Below are 12,841 nucleotides of genomic sequence, written 5' to 3'. Positions count from 1 at the left end.
TAATGGCCTGATTCCGCAAGTATCAGAACTGCGATTATGCATGCTATCGGTTGGGACTATGATCGCAGTGACTTTGCAGACCCATCGCAGACTGATTGACAGGAAGTGCTGTTTGTGGTTGGTGACAGGGGCTGGTTGGCAAAACGCAGGCGTGCCAGTGCGTTTGAACGCCATTGCATGGGCGTGCATAAATTATCCACTGCGATGCCATGCGCAGCTTGAGTACTTATAGCAATTCCTGAGTAAGGTCAGAGCTTGTGCAAGTGTGCGTGAGGCTGCGATGGTCCTCGATGTTACCGATGGTTTTGCAGTCTTGCTAAACAATACGGATGTGTGTAAGGTAAGGTGGGGGTTCCTGTGTAGTGCTGCGATGGCATAGCGACCGCAATGGATTAGCATAATATCACATTTGAACTGCATGCGTAATCGCTATTGCAATCACAGTTGTGATCCATAGTGAATCAGGCCCAAAGACCCTGCTACCTGCAGGGTCTATCCCTGTAAAATAAAGCAAAGGTGGACTATAGTTTAATTGTCAATTTTAAATTTTTCATAAATTGTAATATGTGAGAAATATACTGTACATATACAATTCATTCTATTCATGTGTCATATTTTTAAACTCTTGTTTGTAGCACATTTATTGATTTTATATATAGTTGTTCTGAATTGCAGTTATATTCTTTACAAATGTTATTACGTACTTTGCAAATATTGGGGATGCAATAATGGGTACCCAGGTGAAAAATGATTGAGAATCACTGTATTAGATAATGGAACAAGAAAAAAGACAGAAGTTCAAACAGCTTAAATTCTAAAGAATGCTAACAGAGTTCAGCTCATTCCTTCTGGGAATGTTCTGAAACAAATCTGACAACACATTGAAATGTGTTTATCCTGAGGCAAAAAAGCAAGAATTGAAATAACCATGTTTGAAACTACTAGTGACCAATAAGAAACCAATTTAAAGCATGCCTTTATTCTTAGAGACATGGAGCGGGTCATAAAACATGACCCTCTTGCAAAGACACACCTCTCCAACAAGAGTATAAAAGAAAGTCCATGCACCAAGGTTACTTGCACTCCTGACTCCTGGGGCGAGTTGTGTAGTAACCTGTTTTTTTAATTATTTGGGCTAACCATCACTTATTGTCACAATGAGCTACAGCTTCAGTCAGAGCTCTTCTAGGGGGGGTGTTGGTGTCACCTCTAGGCTTTCCGATGGTATCTACAGAGCAGCCAGTGTACATGGTGGTGGATATGGAGGCTCCGGTATTTCCATTTCCAGTGCCTCAGCTGGCTCAGCACGTGGCTTCAGCTCTGGCTTTGGTGGAGGTGCAGGCTTTGGTGGAGGAGCAGGCTTTGGTGGAGGAGCAGGTTTTGGTGGAGGATCATCTTTCAAAGCTAGCTTCAGTTCTGGTGGTGGTGGTGGTGGTGGTAGTGGTGGAGATGGATTATTCTCTGGAAATGAGAAGTACACCATGCAAAACCTAAATGACCGTCTTGCTAACTACCTTGACAAAGTGCGGTCGTTAGAGGAGGCAAATAATGATTTGGAGATTAAGATTCGTGAGTGGTATGCAAAGCAAGGGCCCACAGCAATCGGTGGGCAGAACTTTGGTGGCTTCTACACCTCCATTGATGAGCTACGTGATCAGGTATGGATATATGCAAACATCCACTAAAGTTTAAGGCAAGGCTGCAAAATAATTTAGAAGAACTTTCACTTACATAGATCAAACATTTATTTGATTCATATACTTCCACATGTAGTTCAAATCTTGACAAACAACAGTTACTTTTTGCTTTTTTAAAGGAGAAAAGAACAATGTACTGTACAATACAGGATTGATTGTATTTGTGATGTGTTAAACATCCTCCCTTAAGTTTATCTGATGCAGTTTGTGTCAACTATTTTTCTGTAGGCTGCACTCATTGTAATTGTCAGGAAATCTACGAGGTGTTACCTAATATGATTTAAGTGGTTTAGTAGCTACTGCTTGATATGATTGGTATAGTAAGAGCAAAATGAGGAGTCCTGTGTACTACTGTATATCAGAAATTCCAGACAACCAACTATGTTGGCTTAAATCTGTGATTCTCAATTAGCCACACTGATCATTCATTTAGATATAAATTAGCCATAACTGTGATTCTATATCACTAAAACATTTTACAGTTTACGATAGTCAAATAAAACAAAAGGCAAAAACAAAAGTACAACATGTTATATTTTGATTTACTGTTTAACCTGTTGTAACCTATTGGTTTGTGGATGTTCTAATGTTCTTTAATGCTTCTTTTCAAGATTTTTGTGGCTACAATCAACAACTCTAAACTGATTCTGGAGATCGATAATGCCAGGCTGGCCGCTGATGACTTCAGGCTTAAGTAAGTGTGTTATCGTGCAGTGTATATAAGATTATACAGAATTAACTGACAGATTCCATTGATAAATCACTAATACTTTTACAGATAACATCTACTTTTAACTTCTAGCCATGGGTCAAAAAGCATTTTAACTTAAACATAATTTATATTTTGAACAAAGATATCTGCATCCTACTTAATGATCATGCCTTGAGAATATACATTCTGTATGTATTTTGCTTTTACAAGTATGCAACATTTACTATAATTTTTTAGTAGCTTACTGAGTATGAGTTCCACCTCCCTTCCCTTTTACTCAGGTATGAGAATGAACTTTCCCTGCGCCAGAGCGTGGAGAATGATATAGTTGGTCTTAAACGTGTCCTGGATGAACTGACGATGACTAGGTCAGATCTGGAACTTCAGATCGAAGGCCTCAAGGAAGAACTGATTTACCTGAAGAAGAACCATGAGGAGGTGAAAAAAGAGACAGCGACATGAAGCCAGATATCTGCCTCTAATAATAATAATAATAATAATAATAATAATAATAATAATAATAATAATAATAATAATAATAATACTAGTAGAGCCTAGCAAAGGCATGATAATTACAGAAATCAGTGATTTGTTATCCCTGGTGAATCCCATATACATTTTACACTTATTGGGGCTGATTCTTTGTTGGGAGCAAAGCAAAACTAAGCAAGCAACAGTTCACCTAGAACAAACCATGCAATGCAAGGGCTGGAAATACATTTATTATTTTTGCATGAAGAATAAATACTTTTGCATACCTCCCAACTTTTCAGATTTAGGATGCGGGACATTTCTCGCACTGCCGGTGTGCGCGCCCGAATAGGGGACGGAGCTTCGCTGAAAGGGATGGGGGCCACACAGGGATGGGGGCGGAGCCTTGCAGCATCCCCATTTGTGTCTGTGGGGGAGAACGGATGTGCTGGGCTGCCCCCAAGACTCCCCCTCCACTGTGAATAGATACTGTGCACATGCACATGACATCTATTCTCTACCTGCTTACCCGCTGCTCTGCTATACAGAGTAGCTGTGTGTGCTCCCCCCAGCTCCCCCATCCACCGCAGACACTGCAGCCCGCAAGTGGGATAGTGGGACAGTCCCAGAAAAATGAGACTGTCCTGCTGAATGCGGGACAGTCCCACGAAAATGGGCCTGTCCCACTGAATGAGGGACAGTTGAGAGGTATGCTTTTGCATGTAGCCTACTAATGCTGGTCAGCTTTATTTGTACATTGCAATTTAGATTGATTTTGGACACGTCCTTCTTACATTTAAACCTCATTACACACACTTTGCTCCCAACTGAGGATCAGCCCATTTTCTCAGTATTGTTCTCTCCCTTTAGAGTCTGTAAACAGAGCAGAATACTATCTACCCTATAGCCCAAATGTAATAGCCTGGAATCTGCAGGCACCAGTGCAATTTTAGCAGGATTGAAAAATATTTAAAGCTGCAATAAAATATGTAAAGCTGCAATTCGTTTTGGTGCTGTAAATCTAGTGGCTATAGTGCCAATATGGCGCCGGTGCCCACAAATTGTAGGCTATTACATTTGTTTTATGTATGCTTTATCATTCTGCCTGCCAGGAGCAGCAGAGCGTTTTGGCATCTTACAAAATTACAGTGATATTGATCACGATGAACAGAGAAGTTCACCAAAGTCTTGGCCTAAGGCACTGGCGTATCTGTAATGGGTAGAGGGTTTGCAGTGCTTATGGGCCCCTGGATCAAAGTGAGCCTACACTGCACACCCTGCACCCATATAATTATACGTTACCGCTCCAGAGTCCCATGGTGACGGCTAGTGCTGCAGACAGAAATCACAGGGAAAGTTGTGTGGAGACCATTTTCCCTGAGATTTGTGCATGTGCAGTAGAGAAGTCTCTAGAAAATACCGTGGGTGCCATGTACCTGGACACAGTAGACTCTGGCACAAAGCCCCCATTGTGTAGAACAGTCCCAATCGCCTCCCCGACTCCGCCCCAGTCAGGCCGAGGCATGGGGAAACTGCGAGCGATCTCTCGGAGGGAGACCTGCACATGATCAGGCGCAGGTCTCTCAGAATCGGCTTTGCATACTACTCTGAATCAGGCCCCATATTCTAATTAAGCATTATGTAGCTCCAATTACTTGTTTTATTCACAGTGGCGGCATGAGGGCTGCACCCGGATGTCACCCTCAGAGGGGGTGACACCAAAATGCCAGCTCCTCTGCAGTGACAGGACCCGGGTGCTGCAGTGTAACATTCTCCTGCAGCAACTGGGTCTTGCCATAGCCCAGTCTCCAGGGGCAGCCCAGCATCTCTGGTGATGCTGGGCTGCCCACGGAGTGACATCATCGAGATCCCTGAGAGGCCGTGCCCCTTTACTTTAGGTCATGCCCCCTTTTTGGAAGCGCCTCTAGCGTACGCAAGGACACTGGGACAGTCAGAGTATGCATCGGGTCTCACCAGACCCGGTGACGCCTCTGTTGATTCATATGATAAAAAACATTAACTGACACATGGTCAAAGTCCAGCCATATTTATTGCCATGTTGTGCACCATAGTATATACAGTTTGGTATTTTAACACGTACAACTGAGTTCTTAATTTCTGCAATTTATATTTATAGGAAGTCAGTGAGAAAAAACTGCAAGCTGCCGGCACAGTCAACGTGGAAATGGATGCTGTTCCTGGGGTGGACTTGCTGAAGACTCTCAATGATCTTAGAGAACAGTATGAGTACATTGCAGAGAAGAACAGAAGGGAGGCTGAAGCCTTGTTCCTGAGTCAGGTAATTCATTGCACCGTGACACACAGGGGCATCCGGTCAAAATACTGACAGATGGGATGCCGGCAGTTAGAATACTGGTGCCTGATTCCCGACACCTGTCAAAATCCCGGCGGGAAGTACTTGGGTTGCGTGGAGGGTTAGGGGTTAGGGTCAGACACTAGGGGACGGGTTAGGGTTAGACACTAAGGGGTAGGGTTAGGTTTACGCGGTGGGGAGGGGGAGGTTAGGTGTAGGCACTACGGGGGAGTTTAGGTTTGCATACCGGGGAGGGAGGTTTAGGGGTTGGGGGAGGGGCAGGGTTAAGATACTGACTGACAGTGTCGGTATCCTAACCCTTTCGGGATGCCAGCGCCGGGATTCTAACCACTGGGATACCAAGCGCTAGCATCCCATATCCAACTCCTCATAACTATTGGAGCTGCTGTAAGTGCTCTTTATGGTAAATAAAAAAGACATCTGGTAAATTATAATCTACAGTTAGCATTTCGAAAATGTTAAACTTGATGAATATTTTACATATACTATATTAGTATTTTAGTAATATTGCTGATAAGTAGCATGGATGTAATTCCTACTTTCTCTGTATTTGTCAGGTTGAGTCACTGCAGAATGAAGTTGTCACCAGTACACAGCAAGTACAATCCAACAAGAGTGAAAGTTCAGAACTGAGGCGCAGTTATCAAGGTCTAGAGGTTGAACTTCAGTCTCTACTCAGTGCTGTAAGTATCCAAGAAGCTTTGCTTTCAAGTACACATAATTGTAACTAAACACTAATCCTATACTTGTTTTCCACACATAGAAAGCCGGGCTGGAAGCGGCAGCAGCGGAAATAGAAGGACGGTACTCTGCCCAGCTCTACCAGATACAGGTTATTATAGGTGGCATTGAGGGACAGCTTACTGACCTCCGCTCTGACCTTGAACGCCAAAGCCAAGAGTACCAATCTCTGCTGGACATCAAGACCAGACTGGAGCAGGAGATTGCCATTTACCATCAACTTCTGGAAGGAGATGGAGCAAAGTAAGAACCTGTTTTTTCTGTAACTAACTTATATTTTACATTTGTTTTCTCCAGCAAGTATTTTTGTTGTTTAAGTCAAATGCTCCATAATCTTAAGCTCTGATACCTTAAATTCAGCTATGATTATGTGGATTCAAGCTGAATACTATTGCAAGCAAAGCTTAGCATTTATATGCTAACTTTAATTTATATTGCCCCAGTATATTCTGTTACGCTTTACAATTGGTAACAGTAATAAAGCGAGGCTGGGAAATTACAGACAGTCAAAGAGGTAAGAGGGCCCTGCTTGCAATCTTACAATGTATAGGGAAATCTGAGTTTTATACATGAGGATAAGTGCTACATATTGCATATTGGTCCAGCTACTGTAGCTTACAAAGGTTATCCCATTAGTGCACTTAGCATAACAACTGGATAAAGAGTTTATAACTCCTTTCCACTTTATGTATCAATCACTACTAGTAATTTTAATAATTTTTTAAAGGGAGAGAAGAAAATCAGTGCAGAGTAGCTCTTAAATCCATCCTCTGTGGCCATTAAAACACGTTCTCTTATTAATTGTTCCCAACGTCTGTTGTGAGGGTAGGGCAGGCACTGAGAGGGCGGGGAGGGCAGCCTGAACAACTCCTGAGTTCCTACTGCTGGTAAGAAGCAACGTGGAGAATCTTGTAACATTATTATTGTTCATTTCTTTTTCTTGAATGGTCTGAAATGAGAAGGACTGTCCAGACTTGGATATGTCCCTTTGTTGTGTACATGGCTGCATGCTATTACAAGCTCTATTTCCTTGAACAGGTCATGATGGTTGTAAAATTTTAAGTGGTCCAAGGGACGGACTGAGGCTGTAATTCAGCCTTGTCATTCCTCTTTGCGTGAGTACTGTATTTGTGTTGTAGCTACAGTATTCCTTTCAATGGTGGGTTTTACCTAGGGGCTGCAGGGCTGCATCCCCCTGCAAATATATCCACCTCTCCCAGGGAGCCCCTAGTGAGTATGTGGAGTGGACTTGCAGTAGCTTCACATTGGTAAGACTTTTTGCTAATCTCATGCTGGACTGGCAAGTCTCGCTACGACGGCTGATATGGACTGTAATTAGCAGAAAGCACTTATAGTGTGAAGCCACTTCCCTTCTATTCCACCAGCCTTTTCTTGCTTCTGGTGGTTGCAGCAGTCCATAGAAGCCAGCATGTGTCTTTGTGCACATGTGCACACTTACAGTCCCACTCCACTGGACCTTGAAGCATAAGTTTTATAATATCTGTTTTTATGTTCTTTCAGAATTGCCAGTGGAGGAGAATTCAAATCAGGTAAAGAATATACAAACACAAATAAGTGGTAGGGTATATTATAAAATGTTTACATTAATGTATGTTAGAGGGGGATTAACTACATTGTGCAAAAGTGCAAATGTTTAGCAATTCATAACAAACAATCACACTCACAATGTGAACCATGATCAGTGTACTCCTATGGTGTTTAGGATTTATGCAGTTAATGCTAAATTGCAGGACTTTAACTTAGTCAATAGGACCATATATATTTGCAACCAGTTGTGGTGGTATCTCCTAGCTTTAAAATCTATAATAATATATGTACAGGTTGAGTCTCCCATATCCAAAATCCTTGGGACTAAGGGTATTTTGTATATCGGAATATTCCGTATTTTGGAATAATTGCATACCATATTGAAATGTCTTAGGAATAGGGCCCAAATCTAAACACAGAATGCATTTATGAATCATATACACCTTATACAGACAGCATGCAGGTCATTTTATACAATATTTTCAATAATTTTGTGGCTCAAACAAAGTTTGTGCACATACATGGAATTCATTTATGTTTTATATACACCTTATACACACAGCCTATAGGTCATTTTATACCTTATTTTTAATAATTGTGTGCCTTAATAAAGTTTGTGTACATTTAACCATCAAAAATCATAAGTTTCACTATCTCAGTCATGCTAAAAATATTCCGTATTTCGGTATATTCCGTATTTTGGAATATTTGGATATGGGAGACTCAACCTGTATATGGTATGGAATATATAGTCTTATTTCTAACTGAGGGAAAATAACCACCCTTTAGTCATATAACTAGATTTGTTTTATCCATTTTGCTAAAATTGCTTACAGTAGTTCCTGTTTCAAATGAGCTGGGGTTGAGCTGTGTGTCACAATATAATATTAATGGAAAGCACTACTCAATCAGATGATAGGGTAATGGACATATTAATGAAATTCAATACGTCATTCTTATAGATAGTAATAGCAGGGTGTAAAATGTAATAGGAACATCACCTGTGATCTTATGTTAATCTTTGTTATGGGCAGATATCCATTACCATCTGTCACCAATCTGCATTGTCTACTATTTAAGGGCATCACAAAAAAGCCATTATAACATAGAAGCAAGAACTTCCGGCCGGCCCTAGCCAATTTGGTGCCCTAGACAAGATTTTGGCTGGTGCCCCCTAGAAGATAAATCCCAATTTTAAAGTGGGTACACACCTGACAGATATATCTGCAGATTATGGTTGTTCATACACAATGAACAACCATCATCTGGGGCCCCGCTGGCCGGCCATCACATAGCGACCCCATCTCCGCTGGCCACTGCAGCAAGTTGCAGAACACATGTACACACAGCACGGTGAGCAGATATATCTTCCAATGGCTGTGCTGCACAGCTGACGCGATACGGAATATGTTCGGCATCTCAGCGGATGAGACACGAAGACATAAATATATATATATATACAAACACACACACACATGTTTTATATATATATATATATATATACACACATATTTACATGTCATGTATATACACATACTATATATATATATATATATATATAGTTATACAAACCACCCTTATCCTGCACCTGTACAGAGAACTAAACCTAGCCGCTACTCATATAGAGTCCCCTGTTAGTGGGACTGCATAATAAAGATAGAAAAGGTCTGTGAGTGAGCGCTTAAGCAACTTTACAGTTTTTACTGGAGAAATAAGAAAAGGCCGTTCTGGGTAAATACTTTAAAATACTACTATTGAAGTATAAAAACATTCACATATAAAAACCTAGTAGATTTTGTGGACAAAAAGCTGTTGACACCCTTATAAAAACATATACCTACTATTTGCATAATATTCTAAATAAGGCTGTACATTCCATGTTTGCAATAATTTGTGTGACACCCTTCTTATGGATTTTTTATGTTTCATTTTTAAGATTAACCCCTGAAGAAGTCTCCAAGGAGACGAAACGCATAGGGTAACTGTGTTTTTTATCCTAATTCGGTGACTACACCACTACGAATACATGCTTTAAACCTAAGGTTGAATCGTCCATGTTCAAATGTGTAAATCTAATCAGCACCATCTAAAATTGTAATGGTACTGTGCAAAATGTTTTTTATTGTAATAAATTGCATTATGTTTTTATAAGGGTGTCAACAGCTTTTTGTCCACAAAAACTACTAGGTTTTTACATGTGAATGTTTTTATACTTCAATAGTAGTATTTTGAAGTGATTACCCAAAACGGCCTTTTCTTTTTTCTCCAGTTAAAAATGTAAAGTTACTTAAGCGCTCTCTCACAGATCTTTATATATATATATATATATATATATATATATATACACATGCATGTATATACACATACTATGTATATATATATATATATATATATATATATACATACACACATATATATATATATATATATATATACAGAAATACGACTGGCACTCCACACAACTCAAGGAATACCAGGGTGCTCACCCATGCAGCAAATTCGCTCCAATATAACTCCTAAAACGGGACGGCACGGCACTCCAGGGTTTTAAATGATCAGAATGGATTCCTCCTTATCACTGTTTCATTAATTTTATATTTGTTCTATCAAGGATACTTTTATCAATATATACATATACACATATTTCTATACATGTATATACACACACGTGTATATATACATATATGCCGCATTAAGTATTACTTTATTCATCAGACCTGAGTGCCGCCTGTGTGACTATATATAGTGCCCTGGTCCGATGGGCGCTTGGTGGCGAATGGCAAATACATGCTGAGCCATGATTTGTCAGTCACTCACGGCTCTGCAAAGGACCATGGGAGGAGTGGGCCCTTCAGCGGCTGTGGCCATCTTGCTTGTCCCCTGTAGCCTGAATGAGCCTCATTCTGACCTGTCTGTGGCTGTCACCTAACAGTCTGACTACTGCGCTACTCGATCGTCGGGGGGGGGGGGGGCGACTGCATGGAATGCCACTAGGAATTCCCGATGCCCGAGGCATTTGCTTAGAATGCCTATACCTAGGGCCGCATCTGCCATAACATATGCATTTAATACAGAGATGCTAACATTCCACCACATAAAAGTGTATAGGAAATATCTGATCAATATTTAGTAAACTGATTCATAATTAATTTCCTTCTTCAGCATCTAGCACAACAACCACAACTACCACAAAAGTGCAAGCAATCCTAAAGGAGGAAGTTGGTGGAACAGTAATTTCATCCACCACTCTGAGGAGATATTAAGCCTATGTAGTCAACCAAAGACCAATTCTCCATCAGTTGGCTGAGAAAAGACAGTTACTTCTTCATCGCCTTCCAGGTTCTCCGTACAAACAGGATAATGCAAAATTGAACAGTATCAACATTTAGAAGTTAAACAATGAGAACACTTTGGGGACCTTCACATTGTCCACAATACTTCAATGAGAATATATGATATGTAATAGTAGTTGTTAACTTGTTATACTCTGACAGGTTCCATTAGCATTGAAGAATTGTGTACTATATATATTGGTTGTTTAAATGTCCATCTTGTCTCCGCAGGAACAAAGTTTTACCAATAAAAGGTCTTAATGGCTTATGCCAAATACACTCGTATAGTTCTCTCATTGTGATGTCATTGTGAACTACCATTTTGTTCCAGAAATGCTTACAGCTACAGACATATATATGTTTTATATTTTCCATCCCACTTCTGCTGGAATTTCCTGCCTAATGCCAGTCACAATAGAGGGCAAATATTAGAAAGGAGACATATTTAAGGGCATGCTACCAGGATTAGAGATCTTGGTGGACTCCAGCATATTCAACATCATGCTAACATATTAGGGGTGTAACTTACAATAAGCAGGCCTTAAGGCAAGATATATTTAGGGTGGGGTGCAGCGTGTGTAACAATACTTACCGCAACAAATGCCCTTACTCTAGATTCACATCACTGTGACACCTTTACTGTTACATGGGCCCTAGAAGCTGGCTGATAAGCCCCTGCAACAGAGCTCAGATTATGGATTTAGGGTACTGGGACAGAAGACAAGTTAGGGCCTGTAATACAACTTAAGATTTGAAAATAATAATAATAATAATAATAATAATAATAATAATAATAATAATAATTTGGATTTTAGATTTAAAGCACAGAGCACAAGGTAAGGACTTACTAACCCATGGGTTGTTGAAACAGCAGATTTACAGGGGTCACAACTATTTCACAATACAAAAACAAAGGGTAACAACTATTTCATGGGGTTTTTTTTAAACAAGGGGGCACAATTACTTATTTCTTTTTAACAAGGGCCACAATTAGTGAATAATTTTAGCAAAGGGGAACAACAAAGTTATTAGATTGAACAAGGTGTTACTACTAGTTATTACTAGTTATTATTTTTTGAGACTGGGGGGCTACTTAGAATTGTATTAATTATGGTGACAATAATAGTTATTTTTATTACAAATGCAGATATGAGTAGTTGATTATCCTAATACACACCAACTAGTGGTACCAGAAGGGGCCTGTGATAGCAGACATCTTTATATATGCAGGACCAGGTTCAATGCTGGGTTCGAACTTCTTACAAATGTAAGCGGTACAAAACTAGATCTTTCTCATCAAATGTTACCATGCAATTTGGTATAAACCACACAGTGCTTAGAGATTTGCAAACTGATACACATAGGCTGCCATTTCAGTTTTTCATTTTCCAAACCGTAGGATAGACAATCTTGCAATTTGAGACTTAGATCTGCATTCAGTGTTGTGTGGTTTGCAAACTTGTAATGTTAGTAATTTGTGTCCCTCTTAAACTGGAGCCTATGGTAAATGCCCTATTTGCACTGCCCAAATCACTTCTCATCTAGAAAACATAATTGCAACTGTTCCTTATGTTTTATTGTAAACCACAATCATTCAGATATATCAGTACTGACATTTGAATGATTCTAGTGTTATATGTAGGAATGACCGGTCAACTTTGATTTTAAAGCAAATAAATTTACAGACTGAGAATTGATATACTTCATTATTATGTGTGAATAATGGTGTAGCACACAAAATGCCTTATTACACTGTATGTAGGTGAGGGGACAGATTTTTATTATTTGTCCTATAGCCACCTTATTGCTAGAATAATATTTCATGTAATCATACATATACAGTATGCACAATCTGCAAACACTTTGGAATGAACACTCAAAAATACTACAATGAGCTCAGATCAAGCACAGTTAAGGTAAGAAGCACTGCTATTGTGCAGCTAGGTGGTACAATGTTATGATATCAACGGGGCGGAACTAGCGGCGGTGCACCGGGGCCCGCAGT

The 12,841-nt window shown here is 40.0% G+C and overlaps 1 protein-coding gene across 2 annotated transcripts; it reads left to right on the top strand.

Annotated features, from left to right (window-relative positions):
- The first annotated feature begins 1,068 nt into the window (after window positions 1-1,068).
- Window positions 1,069-11,115, top strand: LOC148521811 (keratin, type I cytoskeletal 19-like). Of its 2 annotated transcripts, XM_088474674.1 has the most exons (9): window positions 1,069-1,658; window positions 2,309-2,391; window positions 2,691-2,847; window positions 5,018-5,179; window positions 5,773-5,898; window positions 5,979-6,199; window positions 7,478-7,506; window positions 9,441-9,482; window positions 10,667-10,731. In XM_088474674.1, the coding sequence occupies exons 1-8, from the start codon at window positions 1,158-1,160 to the stop codon at window positions 9,443-9,445; spliced, it is 1,284 nt and encodes a 427-aa protein (XP_088330800.1). In that variant the 5' UTR covers window positions 1,069-1,157; the 3' UTR covers window positions 9,446-9,482; window positions 10,667-10,731. The 2 variants fall into 2 exon arrangements, with proteins under 2 accessions (XP_088330800.1, XP_088330799.1); XM_088474673.1 differs by lacking the exon at window positions 9,441-9,482 and having other exon boundaries at window positions 10,667-11,115.
- The last annotated feature ends 1,726 nt before the right edge of the window (window positions 11,116-12,841 follow it).

Source organism: Taudactylus pleione, unplaced genomic scaffold (genome assembly GCF_031769625.1).
Source record: "Taudactylus pleione unplaced genomic scaffold, aTauple2 ptg000155l, whole genome shotgun sequence".
NCBI lineage: Eukaryota > Metazoa > Chordata > Amphibia > Anura > Myobatrachidae > Taudactylus > Taudactylus pleione.
Note: the sequence above shows the minus strand (reverse complement) of the source record. Positions and strands in the feature narration are given on the sequence as shown.